The following is a 17,679-nucleotide window of genomic DNA, read 5'->3' on the forward strand; positions in this document are numbered from 1 at the left end:
GTAATAATGAAAAATGTTTACCTTAAAAATATAGATGACAGATTTCACTTTGAAGTCTGTACATAAAGGCTTTGCCTAATTTCCTCATTTATCAGCTACTTCAATACTGTGGAAGCTAGAGGTTTGATTCTTTTGAGCTAAAAAGCCATTCAAAACATGATGCTCCCAGAGGTTTGGTGTTTTGAAATACCACAGTTCATTGTACCATTTATGCAACAGAGAGGACATCAACAATCTAAAAGAAAAAGATAAATAGATTCTATTATACCTTAAGTAACCTTAACAATTTAAGTAACAGCTGGCAAGACATAATACTGGAGGTAGTTACCAGGGAAAAAAAAAAATACAAAATGCTAAAGGGAATGTAGGTATTGCTGGGATCCCTGACTTGAATGTGAAAAGGATGTACAAGAGTCTGCAGAAATCTGTGGCATTTTCCAGAACTCTGAGATGCTTAGAGTATCTTCGACTGCTTTCCCAGAGTTTTTATGTCGACTGCATCCCTTTCGCCACCTTTCCACACTCTGTTTAGAATGAATTAAAAACATTTCCTGGAACTGACCACACAAGGAAACTGATGCTTATAGGCAAATCCTCCAGTGAGCCAGAGAACAAAACTTGAGGAGAAAAATGAGGATTGATTGCTCTCTGCGTATTTGCTTTCAGCGTTGAGCCTTGCTCCTTGCCCCTGGTAAATCTAATAGAAAGTTACAACCTTTTCTAAAATGACAAAGAAGACAAAGAAGAGGGGGCCACACATCATGGCGATGAAGGATCCTGGAAGGGGAAGGAGAGCAGGATTAGCCACACATCAGCTCTGGCAGAAGCAAAGGGGCTGTGGGGCAGAGCAGGACCACTCCTTTTGGCAGTAGCAAGCAAGAGATCTTTCATTAGATCAGTGATATAAAACTGGTCCCAACCAACATGGCCGATAAAGCGGTATTCTAGCTTCAGAGCTTTACTTCTGAGATGACTCATATTCTATTTACATTATTATTATTTCAGTAAGGGAAAGAGGAGAGAGAAGGAAGAGGGAAGGAAAAATTTTTAAAAGCAAGTAAAGGCATCGCTCTCGATCAGAGCAGTGTGTGAGACTGTTTTCACCAGAATGACTATTATCATCAGGTCCTAAAGAGAAAATAATGTATGGCATGTAGAAAATAGATAATATCAGAAAGTAAGTAGACAGGCACTATTTATTTTTTCACAGTGTAACCAATCAACTTCACAGCAGATACAGTAATAACAATGCATTACAACTGCTTTACAAAGTTCAGTGTTCAAATTATCTTGATTCTTACCAGTTTAAGAGACATCAGAGCAAAAACACCTAATATTTTCACTTTGCACAGAACACAAGGTATTCGATGGTGATTTTTTAAATATCTTTTTTATTTTCTAAGACTATGGCTTTCAGAGTTTTACATCTAGAAGATTACAGACTACATCTCAGAAACATCTTATGAACCATGCACCAGGGTGCAAGCACATTTCCATTCAATGCACAAGGACTAGTGCAACATTTATATGAAAATTCAATAGACATTAACATTCACAGTACAGTCATGAGCTATACAACCTGTCCTTCAAACTACTGGCAGTCTTCTCCTGGCAAGAGGTTTCTGAGTTTGTTTTTTGTTTTTTTCTAGAAGTCCTTATAACCAAGCTTTCTTCCATAATCTTACTTCAGAAATTCTGTTTTCAAAGCCTTAACCAATCAAGCCCCTTCTGATAATGAGGTCCGCAAGCACCTCCTTTTTGAACTTGTTAGTATTATTCCTGTCATCAGTCTCAAAGTCTCATCGGTCCTCAAATAAAATTAGCTTTTAGCAGCTGATGTACTATTCTGCATGAGGTATACTGTTGGCAAAAAAAACACCATTGGGTGTAATCCCTACATTTGCTTTCATTTCTCCCTAGACCTCAAGAAAAATAATTAAATAAAGCAAAATCCCACAGGCAAGAGAGAACAAAATGCCAGAGAATTCCAGCCTTGAACCATATTTAACTTTCTGCAATATTCTGTAACAACCTAAACTTCACATATATTTAAAACACTACCAGTGATGCCTAGTTACTCACTTTTGGACTGCTTTAAGCTGATAGCTTAAAGGATGATTTTTAGAAAGGGATAAACATTCACAATCTGAAAAGCGGGTCTTTTTCATATGTCTTAAACAACACACCAGAAAATGAGGCATCCAATGACTAAGAGCATACTAAATAGTGTAAAATTCTGAGTTGATCTTTTACCATAGAGTTCTCAAAAAAAAAAAAAAAAGCAGAATCCATCGACTCCACAATGCAATCACAGCAACGTCCTCAGCACTGAAGAAATTTGCTCGTACCTATCAACTTTTCACCAGAGGGAATTTTCATGTTTACCTTAAGGGACACAAATGTCTATCTTCAACTAGAACATTTGTGTTCTCCCTTTCTTCTTTAGTAAAACGGAGTTAAATTTAAAACGAATCAAAAGACCCATCAAATATAGTCATAATTATTTTATGTTTCTGAACCACTTCTACATTCTAACAGTGCAAATCTAAATGTTTTTTTTTTAGAACCTTTTTGGTCACATTAAGAACATAAATTTTGTAGGGGGAAAACAAAAGCTTGTTTAAATAACAATCAGAACTTGATGTATGTAAAAATTTTCATAACTTGCTTTTCAGTCTATATATGGATATATATACATATGTCTTTGCCATTGCCAACATAATTACTATCACACTCACAAAGTCACAGCTGTATGGGTTTTAGCCAAGAGCATCATCAGTTTACCATCTCTGAAGTCTTCTGGTTCAGCCATGCTAGATAATGTTGTCAAATAATACAATGATGATATCAATGTTTCACTCTAACCTGGCAGATAGACTTTGTCAAAATGGAGGATACCTTGATGCTTCTAGGTAATGGAATATAATAATGGATGAGTGCATACCAAGGCTATTGGAAAAGTACCAAAAAACTGAGTAGAACTGTAAATATCAGCACACTTATCATAATAATATTAGCACAACTGGAGACGCTTCTGGAAAGAAAACTGAAACAGAAGAATAAATTTGCATCAATAGTGTATACTTTATATATAATCCTTAGACACAGCATTGAGAGTTACAAAATTTATCTTAATGTTCCATATTTTTTTAACTTACCCACGAGGGCTTTAATAAATAATATCAAAAGGAACACTGATGCTTAATATTACAACATTGTCCACTGGTGCCAAAACACTACAAAATCAACTGCATGGTATGAATGCTTTCTTAGGTAATTAAAAATATCGTCAGTTTTTAAAAAAAGAATGAAAAAAAAGGACACACTAGTAAGGGGCAAACTGTGACTCAGTGAAATATTATGTGAATTATAGATGCTGCAACAGAGACTTGCATTAACAGTGTATTTGAATAATGGAACCTCAATATAATAAATACTGAGACATAATAAATCAACAAGTTTTATTTTTTGAAGGATATTTCTGTAAATTTAATTTTTAGACCATATACTGTAATTGTTTATAAAACTTCAGTCAAGGGAATACAGAACATAGCAGTATTATTTATTTAATATGAAACCGTAATTAAAAACAAATATTAGATTTTTCAAGATGGGAATCAGATTCTTATCTCTCAGTTTCATTTAAGGAAATATTTATATTCTATAGCAATTTAAACTGTAAGTAAAGGTATCATAACGCAATGCTTTATGCTCACACAAAAAGCCTAGGCATCCACAGTGGACAATGGTGGGAAATACAAAAGATACTGTGAAGATGCACAAACCCTTAAAATTTTTTCAGTCATGAAAATGTTAACACACATTGTATATTTACAGTAGTCCCATGAATAAGGAAATGTCCAGATCTACCTATCTTGGGAAATCTGAGACATAGTGTAAATGCCTTCATTGTTCCTGCTCCCATACCATCAGTGGACAAAGGGACAAACATGACTTTACCTGTTTAAAATGACCACGATCTGTTTTCTGCAGATTTCACAAGCCAAAATATTCTTATTTACCACGTCCCTAAGGAGGAAAAACAATTCAAGGGGAAATAGACATGTAGTGAAATAATGACTCATCCTCACTTCCCACCCACAGTAGCTGGTTTCAGTTTTAGGTTTTAAATATCAAATTGGCAAAAGCAATATATCCTCTGTGGGGGCAGTACTGGTCTTTGCTGTTAACAATCTTCAGCCTTTCAAAGTCTGAATGACAGAGCAATCTTAATGCCACCCTACAGAGCCAGGCTGCCTGCTCAGCAGGATCAACTAAAAATCACTTTTCCAATGTTTGATGGCAAGTCACCTCCTACCTGCAATGCCCAGACAGGGAAACTTCAAGAGGAAACCTTTTCTTTTGAATACAGCATGGCTCAAACCCTGATGATAAAGATCATTCTTTGAAGCCAGAAACACACAAAAGAATTGCTTCCAACCTGAAAAATGTTTGAGTCTCAGGTAAGCATGCAGAGATGTATGGAAAAGCAGCTATTACAAAGAATTACAAAAGAAAAGCATTATTACTACAAGCAGACTCCTCTCTTGATCCTGTCAGCTAGTGGGACCCAGGTCCTTTTTTCAGTAGCAAAATTGTCCTCATTTATACATGCCATACACTGTCTTTTCTGAAACTCTTCTTTTCTTGACTTAGAGAAGGAACTGAGAGGAAGAACAAGGTAGAATAGTTTACAGGTCTTTTGTCTTATATGCCCTGTGGCTCTCTTCACACAGTTCAAGTAATGTTGATCTACCATAAGGAAAATGTGCAGGCAAAGCAAGATTTGTCACTGGGGAGGGGAATGACATTGCTCAGGAATTTTACAGACTGCTTTATTTTTTTTCTCCTTAAAATATCATGAGAGTTTCACATTTTAGCTTTAGAAACAATATCTTGCTAGTGGGCAACAAGACCCACCTGTGGAAAAAGAAAGGGCTACATACTTTAGTTTATTACAGTTTTAGCTAATCTCTTATCTCCATGGGCTGTCAGTGATTTCCTCTAAAGCTTTCATTAATGCTCTGGCTTTCTCACTGAGATGTACTAGTAAGTAAAATCAAAAGTTTAGTATTCACTACTTTTTCACTAGCATCATAACAGATTGAAAGACAACTCAGAATCCACAATACTGAGCCCTGTGACAAAATTTAGATGCCTTGCCTAGGGGTGCAGTGAAAACTCTCCCTCTATACCACACAGGGTATCAGTTAACTCAATGAACTCAATGAAACCTCTTCTGTGCAAAGATAAACATTAAGTGAAGGGATGCTTTTCCATCATTCTGGAAGTCATGGCACACAAGGTTTTTTGGAAGAGAAGCATATAACCTGTTTCAAATTGTAGTCTTGCAGGAAGAAATCACCCTTCCTTTTAACCAGAAGCTGTTACCAATGTCCCTGGAGTACACTGGCTGCCCCAGTTCACACCTGGCATGATCACAATCAGCCTTTCCCACTCTTTGAAGGAGAGAGGGACTCAATGATTGAATGCAGTCTGGGTCAGGTTTCCATTCCCAAATGTTGAGCCCTCAAGGGGAGTAAAAGTCATGTGAACACCTGGGTACTAGCTCTTTAGCAGTGTCTATTCTACTAATTAATACTCAATTTTAAAATAGTTTTATCGTTAATAATAAAAGAAGGGCAAAAAGATAACCTTTTCCTGATTTAACCTGATTTCTGATTTTCTATCTGACATTTCACCAGAATGATAACAGTCCATTGCTCATTCACCCATCTGGTTGAATCATTAACTTACAAAAGAGTAAATGAAGAAAAATGTTCAGGTTCATCTGGCAACATGGCTTTACAGCTGCTATTGCTGGTACAAGTGAAGCAAAAGCAACAGACAATTGAAAAAGGACAGACAGATCTATTCCTTTCATTGACTTAAAGTACTTGGGTAGCAAGCCCACGGCATGAACCAATACAGGGACCTTTTCTACACCCTGGAGAATATTCTGCCTCTCACCGTGAGTCAGTCTCCCCCACAGCACATTCATCAGGGCATGTGGACATTCACTGAGGTTTTACAGGAATGGAAGCATAGTAATTCTTTCTAATTCCTGGCCTTGTATGCTTTAGTTCAGGCATTCTATATTAGTTTCTATTTCTGTATCTTAGGACAAAAAATACAGTATTATTTCACAAACATAAAAGATCACATTTAATGTATAACTGAGACAAAATACAATATTTTTTAAAAAATATATTAACAATTATTTTAAAACATTTAAATTAGATGTATATTTATCAGATATTTGGAAACAGTAAACTGAAATTATGACTGATGCAATTAAACAAAACATATATTACTTTAGGCAGACAGATATTTAAATCCAGACTTTTCCTGTTGGGCTTTCAATTGAAAGGTCAAAGGTGTTCACAAATTACAAAGCACAGTTCATACATCAGTTTTAAACAAATCTTTTACAGAAAATTGTAAAAAACATGTTGGAGGTGACTCTCCTTCAAAGTCTTACACAACCCTATGTCTCTGAATGTCAGAAAACTGGTTAAGGTTAAAGACTTTGAAGCACATCAACATGAGAATATTAAATACATTACCCAGAGCTCATGCTTTGGTTGCACTGCCACCACATAAAATAGATCCACTCAGACACAGAAGACATGCACTGAAGACCAGCGAGGTACAATCATAGACAAAACCTTACCAAAAAATAACACACTGAGCTGTACTCACTACTAAAACAGACAAGTGGTGAACACTAATACAGAAATATCAAGGAAAATTATCTTTTTTGGAAAATACATTTCAGGAGATGCCCAAGATAGGTGCAGTATAAGTTTCCCCAGACTTTTTCACCTCCCTGCCTTTCTGGCAATTCTTCCTATCATGTCCCTCTCTTTCAGTGAGAAAACTTCTTACTGAAGAGGTTCTGGCTCATATTCTTAATGTTCCATCATTTGAACTACTTAACACTGATTATTGAAATTAGAGCAAATTAAGTGTGTGTTAATGGCATCAACTCACGATAGCATCACTCTTTATGACAGTACATAAGTATACGCTTTACTGAATTCTGGTCTAATTACAGTGCTGATTAGAAATAGGTTTAAGCATGTGCTTAACAGTAATGGTCAGAATAATATGACTCCAAATATGGTGATCCCAGCTGCCAGTAAACGAACTTTTACCAAGGCAGGTTTCAAAATGATTGCAGCATCTAAGTCCAAGTAATTATAGTCTCTGTTTCTTACTTCTTTTTTTTAGTATCACTTAGATTTCTTGGAACCAAGTATTTACATGCAGATTAGAAAGAAAACACACAGGACTAAAATAACACATTTCTTACATGCCATGTTACAGTTCACTGCGTTCCCATTTCTATTTGCACTCACAATACTATGGGAAACTAAAATTATTTAATCAGAAACAAATGAAGTACACAGAAAGATTGTCAACAGACATAAGCAAGTGTATCCATAAGCCAAACAGCCGTAACATTCAATAGGTTTAATACTACATTACATTGTTTCATAGAAATTAGAGATTAAAGACTTCTTATCCATCCCTTGCCAATTTTGGATGCTTTCTTTTCTCCAATTCAGTCACTGGAGGCTGATTGGCACCTGACAACCACATTAATAGAAAAAGCTAACCAGACATGCCAGAGGAGAGCAGGCTGTAAAATTTCTATTTCCTTTTGTGAAGTGCCAAGTTCTTTCAAGTTCCTTTTGTTTAAAGGTGAATTAATGAAACTCACATAATGATCTCACAAAATCTGGGCCTTGTGTTGTATAGCAAGTAGACTGCTTTTCAAGTACACATCCAACATACTGCTGCTGAAGCCACCTTCATCCCTCCTACAGAGGAATGTGTTTAGTGTGCTGTCAAAAAGTATCAAGCTGCACTATGGAATCAAAACTGACACATTTCCATTGTACTGAATACTGTCTGAAAATGAGACTCTAAAGAAACAATAAATTATAGTAGATCAGTGTTGTTAATGATGCTGCACTTCTACACTCAGTCTAACAGTCAGAAGAAGCTGGTGCTCAGAAAGGTCACACAACAAATAATGTCAGACAACCTTGACAGCGGGCTTTCAGATTCTCTCAACCACTTTCATATTTCATCAGCTAAACATTGAAATAAAGTTTGCATTATAACAGGATCTTCTCTGTCACACATTCTCCCAGAATCACTGCACATAGTCTTGCATTCTATATTAAACTTCGGGCCTGAATACTGCAGTAACATGCAATCCGAAATATGTATTGCATATCATATCTTATTATGTCTGGTACCAACTAGAGTATAAAAATACATTAATCTTTTCTGAGAAATTCAGAGGAGGGAGAGCATTCAACAGAAATATTGGGGTGGGGAGAGTCCTTCATGTATTATTTTCTATTATTAGCCATTAATCATGTCTTTATCTCCAGTACTTAACATCCTTACCTATAGACAATTGTTAATCCCATTAATCCTCTCTAAAGATCTGTAAGGTCTTCTGTGTAATTCTGACTTCTACTTAATGCATATCTTAATTTTACAGTGATTTTTGCAAGCTCACTTGAGACCAGTTTCTTTTTGAGGAAGGAGGAAAGACTGCACTTTACCATAATGAAGACAATGGATTTAAAAACAGAAATGAGATACTAAATGCTGTCAGCCAGCAATAGTCAACACAGATAAGTCAGTCCAGAAAGACTACTATGAAAGAATTGCTACCAAAGTGAACAGAAGCTCTGACCACAGAAAGACTGGAGAACTGGTCACTGGAGATTTTTGGGACAATATATCCCATCTTGGAGAGGGATCTGCAATGCATAGGGATTATTTTAAATCCCTCTGCCCATAACAGGGCTTTTCCATTAGAAAGAAACAATCACCTCATTGATATTTACACTGCAATCCATAATGTGGGTTCAGTAAATTTATACCGTTTGGTTTTGACTCAGTGAGTAATGTTTTCAGTGACAAGAAAATTATCTACAAAATCATACTCTATGCGAAGTGGAGCCAGCATACACTATACTCTTAGGGCTGGAGATTTAACACAGTGGCTTTGAATACAATGACTATAGCACTGTTGCAGTTTTTTTAAACTCTGCTGATACAAATTCTACTGAATATAGAGTTATGACTTTTTCTCTGGCCCTGAGACAAACGAGAGGGTAATGGGGAGGATGTGAAGAGCGTTATGTTTAATGACCAGAATCTCAGCCAGCATCAGTCTGGTTTCCATTAAATGAGTAAGCAATGGCAGCTGGGTAGGAATTTTTGATAGTTATAGTCCTCTTGGAGAACTTTGGGGAACTCACAACAGTGAAGTAACAGGAGATGGAGCACAGACGTAAATGTAATCTAAGTTTGAAAGCCAAAAGCCTGTATCAATAGTTAGGATAAGACAAGCTCAGAATTACCCTTCATTTTTTGATATATCTATTTCTCACTGCTCTAATCTCTGCATTCTGTATAAATCTGAATGTGATTAATTATGACTTAATCACTCTTCTTAACATGCTGCAGAGAACAAACGTCTGGTTGAAAAATAGAAATGTTCCATTTCAACTTTTAAAACTCAGGATTAATAAAATCATCACCTTATAGATGAAATGGATGAGAATAACTAATCCCATTTTATTAAGGCTTTCTTTGTGAAGGTGTAAGAGATGCTACAAAATTCATCTGCATTATCATTTAGGATTAAAATTGAAAGCTTATGTAGAACTATCCAGTTAAATAACATAGCCTCTTGACTCTGCATTTTGTTAGAGCTGGACAAAGATAGTGTATGTTCAGGCAAGTTAAACCTTAAGGGTATTTATTTTTAAATTTTCTTTTCAAAATACCAGTATCAGTTATATAGTTGATCACAAGAGGGAGACTACATCACCATATTTCCTCTCATTGTTTCAAATTTTTAAAGCATCCAAACATTTTGGATCAGCTCTAGTCTTTGACTGCTCACTAAAAACTGTTAATGACTGTTCAATTAGCATTTCTTTCTGAGTTTGTCAAACCTCTGAAATTTATAGGTAAAGATAGCCAATCCAGTAAACAAGATTGAACAATGCAAAGGCTGTTGGAAAGAATATGCGAGAATAGGAGTCAATTTTCGCAATCCGGATGTGTATCCTTCCTTCTCTCCAAGATCCTGTGCGGCAGTCTTCAAAACAACAAAAGAAGCTAGCACAGTCTTTCCCTTCTAGGCACTCATATCCATAATCATCATCACGTTCAGGGAGATGATTTATGTTATTAATTGGAATTAGCGTTGATCCAGGTCGAACAGCAATTGCAGGTGGTTTCTTAAGGAAAAAATAAATAAATAAATAAATAAATAAAGTTTTGCGGGTTTTATTATTCTCCCATTAAATAATTCCATAGGCTTTCATAGCAAAGGCTAATATAAGCACATTCAGTATAACATACAGGAATTCCAATATTTAAAAAAACAGTGTGGGGAGTATTGCAAATTATGAACTGCTGTATATAATTAGCTCATGCAGGCAAAAGATCATGAATTATTTTCACCTGCCACAGTGAAAACTGGGTTGTACTGGGATTTGGGAATAGTAGATAATTAGTTACACAGACAGGGTTAGCTGATTCCATCTACACAACAGAAATGAACACTTTTAAGTCAGTCACAGCCTGAAAACTGGGTCACAAGCAAGTCCACAAGCAGGCTATAAGCACTGCTAGCAAGTGAATGATGGTTCTCCCATCACTTAGAGTCTTTAGAAGGAGACTGGATGTGTTTCTGGAAGCTACACCAAAAAAGGCTAAGGGGATTAGTACAGCATCACTAAGGAAGTTTAATACACTGAGACACATAAGGTCAGGCTACATCATCTAACCCTCTGATGTAAAATAACAATATGCCTCACCTTTAGAAATGAAGACATAATACAATTCAGGAGAATGCCATTCAAGTCAGTGAAACTGGTTAATTCAGCTTTTAATTCTTAATCTTACTTTCTGCAGCCATAACTCAACCCTCTTGCAATCTGGTAAAAACTAGGTGTAATACATGTTAAGGTTCATATATATTTTTCATAGAAAAAAAGCTGTGTGCCCTAGTACATATACTTTTGTCTTTTCACCTTTCTTTTACTTGCACTATCACAGCCCATCTTTCCCACTTTCATTCTTTTGTTTCCACACAATTCTCTTCATCTTCAATATTTCAAACATCTTTCTCTCTCTGTCCTTTTTTCTCTTTCTAAATCTCATAGCCTTTTTAAACTACTCCATAATACTCTTTCTTTCAATCTCCATCCCCCCACCCCACCATCTTTGGCATCTCTTCTAAGATCTTCAGACATAGGGGTTACATCAACACTACTCTTACATTGTCTTTTCTCTGCCACCTCCATATTTTGTCATGTAAGGAATAAATCCAGCAGGAAAAGATGCAGTCAGAAGAACTAAGTGCGTATTGAAGTGTAGAGAAGAATCTCTCTTAAACAACGATAAATGACAGGTGATTTAAAAATATGAAAAAAATGATGAAAAGCAGGAAGCCACATTGTTTCAATTCTTGTTATGTTTTAGAGTGCTCTTGTCCCACTTCCAGGGAACTATTTTGGACATTGCACAGATCTCTATACATTGTAAAAGAGGCACTCTATTGCTGCAGGCACATTTTACTTGGTGGCCCAAAGGGTTGAAGCTAAAGCAGTTCAGTATCCATCACTTGTTCAAATAGCTTTGTTTAATAAGAGTCTTTATCAGAGAAGTTTCACACAGACTGCTGTTTCAACACTTTTTAGACATAGTGACCTAAGGAGCTAATTATCATCCTAAAGGACCTCATTATTCTTTTCAGTTACGATAAAATACTGACAACACTAACAAACAGCAGTTACGTGCTTCTACCCTAATTTGAGGTATTACAAACAGGGCTTGTATTTATAAAACTTAAAAAGTAAGTTCAATTTTTTTAACTTAGAAAATTTTTAGTTTGTTGAAGATATATAGGGAAATATTGTTATTTCTGATTCACACCTACTTCAGCTTTACAATAATTTTTTGACTGTTGGTTCTGCCAATGTAAGATTCATGGCATGATTTGTTTCTACTAGTGGGGTAAAACAGGATTCCTCAACTCAGAAACACCATGAGAGGAAGAAAAAAACAATAGTACTGCTTTTCACTGCTCATGTCACCAGTACAGACTGAAGCCGGCTACTGAGTTACAGGCTGAATTAGAAGTTGCCTGAAAGAGGCAGAAAGATGATGCCACCTTATAGGCCTAACTGCCTACAGGGAATACATAAATGTGTGTAAGAAAGAGGCAGCATGAGAGAAAATGGTGATAAAAGTGAAAAAATTACATTTAGATACAGTACTACATGCTGATTGTTCACGTACATGCCTAGTGTGATTGTAGATAAAACCCCACGTATAGTAAGAAGCATCTTTAATACACTCTAATAGGGCCAAAATCAAATTATTCTGCATTAACACTAATATATGTACAAAAGAAAGTGATTGTCTGTGGATAGCAAAAGTGATGCATTCACTTCAGGTGAAATGATGATCAGAACAAGATCCACAACTAATTAACTTTAATCTTTCCTGCCCAAACTCATTATCCTTACTAGCGTGGATTTACATAAGCCAATTTATACTACCTTTCTTGAATGATGCCAGCACATATTTTGTAAGATGAAACTGCTGGAACAATTTGTAAAATCCCATCATTTTTTTGCACAAGATTATTTATTGCACTTTCTTGGCATCAGTTTCTGGAGTAATAGGCTTTTATTACATTTTGCAGTAGAAATATAAGACCTATGCAAGGCAAGTTGTCCAAGGAAAAAAAAACATCTGTAAATGAGAACCTTTCAGAAGGAATTAAAGTAACTATTTTAATTAAAATGGTTTGTTGAGTTACATACCCATAACTACAAGAAAAAAAGTATTAATAGAAGTCTTTGACAACAGGAGAAAAAAAAAGAAAAAAGAAAAACATGAATTTGTAATTGTACAACCTCACATTAATTCATCAGATAGCTTATTTAATTGTTCTATTTGGAACAAGAAATTTTATAGCTCTTTATAAAATGTCACCAAACAAAACCCCTAATTATCAAATTAGAATCCCTGCATGTAACTATATTAAATTTAATCCCCTTTTTTTAGAGTAAGCTTTTATCTAGTATGATCTTATAGCCACAATGTGCTGAAACATGTCTGAAGAATTCTGTGTGAAAAGATGGTTGGTTTTCAACTAAGAAAAACAAGCATGCTTTAAGAACACAGAAAAACACAACTGAACAGTGTTTTGAGTATTATATTGCTAATTTTAACCAAACTCCAGCTATTTATTCAATAAGTCACATAGTTGCTATCTCACCATTACTCTACACTTTAAATTGTCATATACACTGAAAATCTCAAAGCATTTGGCAGATAATTGCACAAATGGCTGATGTGTGAACAGTTTCTAGAAAGTCTTGTTACTCCATTCAATGGTGTATACTTGCAAACTACTTCCATGGCTTTTGATCTGCCAGCAGCATTTCTTTGCTATCTGCCTGGTTTGAATAAACAGCACTTCCTCCCCTCTTTCTTTTCTTCTTGTTGTGCATGCTGAGAGTAAACTTATTTCAGTTCCCTTTTCCCTAAGTGCTTTTGAGAACTCGTTGCAACCACCACCTAAAATTGAATCTACCTTGCTAACACAGGGAAGTGCCCCAAATTCTCCAGCATCTGTTATCTTTTACCTTCATTTCTCAGCTGTGGCCCTTGCCAAAGCTTGTTTTCCATCCTTCCCATTGTGCCCACATTTGCTTCTATCACTAGCAGTAAGGAGGTCTGAGGTTTCCATTTTCCAGTTGTGAGGTTTCCTCTTGGCTGTGCTGGATTAATCCACTAGCCTTGTCCTAAATACAGAGCTGAAGCACTCAGAACAGCTCACCGTATGAAATGTCAGGGGTCTCATTTACCCCATGTTAAGCCAGAGCAGCCTTGCGGTGCCCCCATAAGACAGTCTCCCACAGCAGTGCTGCTCAAAATGGGCACACCATTGCTTTCCAACACTAGTTGCATAACAGGGTTCATAACAGGGTTTCTGCATTTCCGTATCTGGGCTTCTGTAATTTCATTTTGATTTCTGTTTGATCTTACACAGGTGATAATCAGCCTGCACCCTGAAAAGACAACTTATATGATTCAGCTGTGCTCCACATTCCTCTCATGAAATGGTCTGGAAGGGGGCTTTATAACATTGTCTTTCCTCTTACTCTCTCTAAAAGTTGACTACAGTCAAGCCTCAGATATTAAGACTAGTGTTTGAATGAATACAACTATTTAGCACCTTTCCCTCAACGTTTTATTAGTTTAAAAATTAGCTTTAAATATTTGTGCTGGCTTCCAACAATAGATTGGAAGTTCCAGTATTCTGACTACATAAACAGAAAGCCTCTTAAAATCGAGTAAGACTTTCTCTTGGAATATGTGGGGATTTATACCATACAAATACCAATTTGTAAAAGCAGGAGGCTCATTTTACCAGAAAGAAACATGAAGTAAATGAAAAAAAAAAAAAAAAAATATATTTTCTGAAATGGGAGTCAGAATACTGACCAATAATAAGCACTTTTTCTTTTGCAAAGATAGCAAGATAAGACCCAAGATACCTCAAGATACCTCATACCTTCAATCCATATTCATTATTTCTACTGCTACAGTCTTATCTATGGATCTTTGCCAGGTGCTGTTTTCAGTAGCACTGTGCCCAGACAGAATTGTCTACATGGGCACACACTTCACAGGCAGCTCTAGAAGCACCAAGGGCTTGGACATGGCATGCAAACATGGAATATTAAAACCACCCTATAGCTTAGGCTTATGTGTTCTCATTCACATATGAGTGGAATGATCTAAACCCTTTGTTCATTAGCAGTATTTACAGAAAATGAGAATGACAAAATGATAAATACTAGTGGTAGTAAACTTTTAACATTAGCCTTTCTTCTTAAGAACTAGTCTCTCAAAATTAATGCTACAATAAAGAGCATTCTGTATTTTCTTGTTTGGGTAAACTTACTGATGGCTTAGATTTTGCCTTCTTTTCTTTTCCTTTGTCCCCTTTTCTGTTGCTGGTAAAGTAATGCAAGGTGCCATATTCCATCAAAGCAGCAAACACAAAAATGAAGCAAACTGAAACAAAAAGGTCCATTGCTGTCACGTACGAAACCTTTGGGAGTGACTTCCTAGCAATTGTGCTCAATGTTGTCATGGTCAGCACCGTTGTAATGCCTGCACGAGAAAGAAAGAAAGAAAACAAAACAAAATGAAACAGGAAGAAGGAAGTATACAAGTAATCCAATCATATTGTCACCAAAAAAATCTTCAAATTACCCCTTAATTCTTTCACAATGCATACAAGAACTGAACCACATCAGGATTCACTGCTGATCACACCCGCACACATTAGTGCTAATGCAACAAGCCCTCCCTATGGATCCAGTGGCCACCATGGGTTCATGAAGAAGGCAGCACACTTCACCTTCAGTTTAACTTCCTCCCATTTTCAACACACACTGAATAAACAATGACACCCAAACAGTTTGTGTAATTTTACAAATGTTATAGAGTACCCACATAAAACAAATACAATAGACAAGGAGGTACAAATAAACACACAAATTCTACTAACACAAAAAAGTCCTTTCACTCTTGAAAGTTCAAAATGTACAAAAGGACTCCTTCAGAAAAAAAAAAAAAAAAAAAAAAAAAAAGATGTTATTTATCAATGACTTCAAACTTTCAGAAAACACGAGAAAAAGTAATGTTTTCAATTGTTTGCTTCTGACATGTAGCAGGTCAAACCAGATGACCTTCATGGCCTTTCTGGTCTCATTCTAAGTTACTAGGTGGTTTTTCAATACTGTGTCTTAAGTAATAGAAAATGTTTCCATTGATTCACTTACATACAAGTTAATTAAAAGAACAAGCTGGCCTTAATAGCCATGTGTTCAGAATCTCAACTATACTACTCGTCACTGGTTTAACATTTGGAAGGTGTTAACACTTAACACTTCCTTCTTATATTTGATGCTTCAGGGAGATGCAAAGCCTTTTTCACAGCAGGCTAAAATTAAGATGTGACCTTTCCTTTGGAGAGCAATACTTGAACACACAAATAAGGTTATTTACATGCACAAGCTTATTCCCAAAAATGTGTTACACCAATCTAAGGCTGTCTATGCCTTTTAAATCAAAGTGCCGAATCAGGGGCTGTTGGACTGATCCTGCAGCAGGAAAGCAATGGTGATTTTGAAACAGATCTCCCAATGAAATTACATGCCTAAAAGGACAAACAGATAACCACAGAGTTTTTAAAAGTGCTCCACCCCCACTAGATTCTTTTGCAAATCAATCAGGCATTTCTTTGCATAACTAAATATCTAAATAAATCTAAATAATCTCAAACATTTTCCTTCAGGAAACCACATCTGCCAGGATCTTTCAACATACGCCAAAGGCCCAAGCCTTTTCAGTGTACCAGAACCCAGCACAGCATCCAGGGGGAAGTGACATGATTCCTCTTACTGACTTCTGTTCAGAGAGGACAAAAAGAAACGTGGACTTTCCCAGTCGTCTTCACTGTGTGAAAGGAAGGAGGCTGCCACAGGGAGCAAATCTTCCACAGCATCACGACTGCTTGCCATGATGGACCTTCCTCAGTTTTGGCTATCTTGTCTTAGTTTCTTATATTTTTTTCTATAAAATTGTGTCTACTGACTGATATTGTCTCTCTTCTTCACCAGAATATCTGTATGGGAAAAGTCTTCCTACAATCCACCAAATGATGGCTTCCACATGTTCACACAAAAGGAGCTCAGAGTAAACTGCAGGAAACTGCAAATTCGACATTGCAAACATCTGTAGTACATCTCAAGTAGATGAAGGTTAGTACTGCTGAAAGGAGCTCAGAGTAAACTGCAGGAAACTGCAAATTTGACATTGCAAACATCTGTAGTACATCTCAAGTAGATGAAGTTTAGTGCTGCTGAAGTGGGAGCATGAAAACTCTAGCTTAACCATGAGATCAAAGGCAAATTTGCTAGGTTCGTGGCACAGGGAAAGTACTCTGTAAAAAAGAACAAACTGGATACAGAGCTAGCAGGATAGCAGTACAACAGTTTTTCCATCATAGCTACCGCCTTTCCAGACAGTACCCACAATGATGTCCAATGATTAGTCAAAGAAACCTTACAATAAATTTCTAAATCAAGACCTGAAACTATCAACAGTTTCGCTTATTTATTCAAGACTTCAGGCTCTCCTCACCAAACTTTGCAGTACTTTTAAATAGCATAATGTTAAGATCCAAGGTTCAGATTTTCTTCCCTTGTCTTTTCATTATGCTACTGAGCCATGCTCATTTTTCTTATTTTCTGTCCTGACTCATTAATCTTGCAGCCTTGATTGCACAGTGGTCCAGTTTCAGTGGGAAAGGCAGAGAGTTAAAGCTGGGCTCACCCTTCCAATGGGAAATGCTCCTAGAATGTGAGAATTGTTTGTCCACAACCCTATGAGTTGATGAGGAAAAGTAACTCACATTTCTCTCTTCCTAAGATACCTTCTCAGCTCTTGATCTTCCCCCAAAAATAGGTCATACTGCTATTACCAGTTTCACTAAAAGCCTCCATTGCTGCTGAACTGGAAGTTGCTACTGTGTGTCCTCCA

At 36.4% G+C, this 17,679-nt stretch overlaps 1 protein-coding gene across 3 annotated transcripts in view; it reads right to left on the bottom strand.

Annotated features, from left to right (window-relative positions):
* Nucleotides 1-1,177: 1,177 nt before the first annotated feature.
* The window catches only part of GABRG1 (gamma-aminobutyric acid type A receptor subunit gamma1), a 63,142-nt gene continuing 46,640 nt past the window's right edge, over nt 1,178-17,679 (bottom strand). For all 3 annotated transcript variants that reach the window (XM_065060809.1, XM_065060810.1, XM_065060811.1), the window contains 2 exons: nt 15,032-15,243; nt 1,178-10,280 (listed from right to left, as the gene is read on the bottom strand). In XM_065060809.1, coding sequence (XP_064916881.1) covers nt 10,002-10,280; nt 15,032-15,243 — 491 coding nt within the window. In that variant the 3' untranslated portion in view covers nt 1,178-10,001. The remainder of the gene's footprint in view (nt 10,281-15,031; nt 15,244-17,679) is intronic.

This window comes from Columba livia, chromosome 4 (assembly GCF_036013475.1).
Source record: "Columba livia isolate bColLiv1 breed racing homer chromosome 4, bColLiv1.pat.W.v2, whole genome shotgun sequence".
NCBI classification, from domain to species: Eukaryota; Metazoa; Chordata; class Aves; order Columbiformes; family Columbidae; genus Columba; species Columba livia.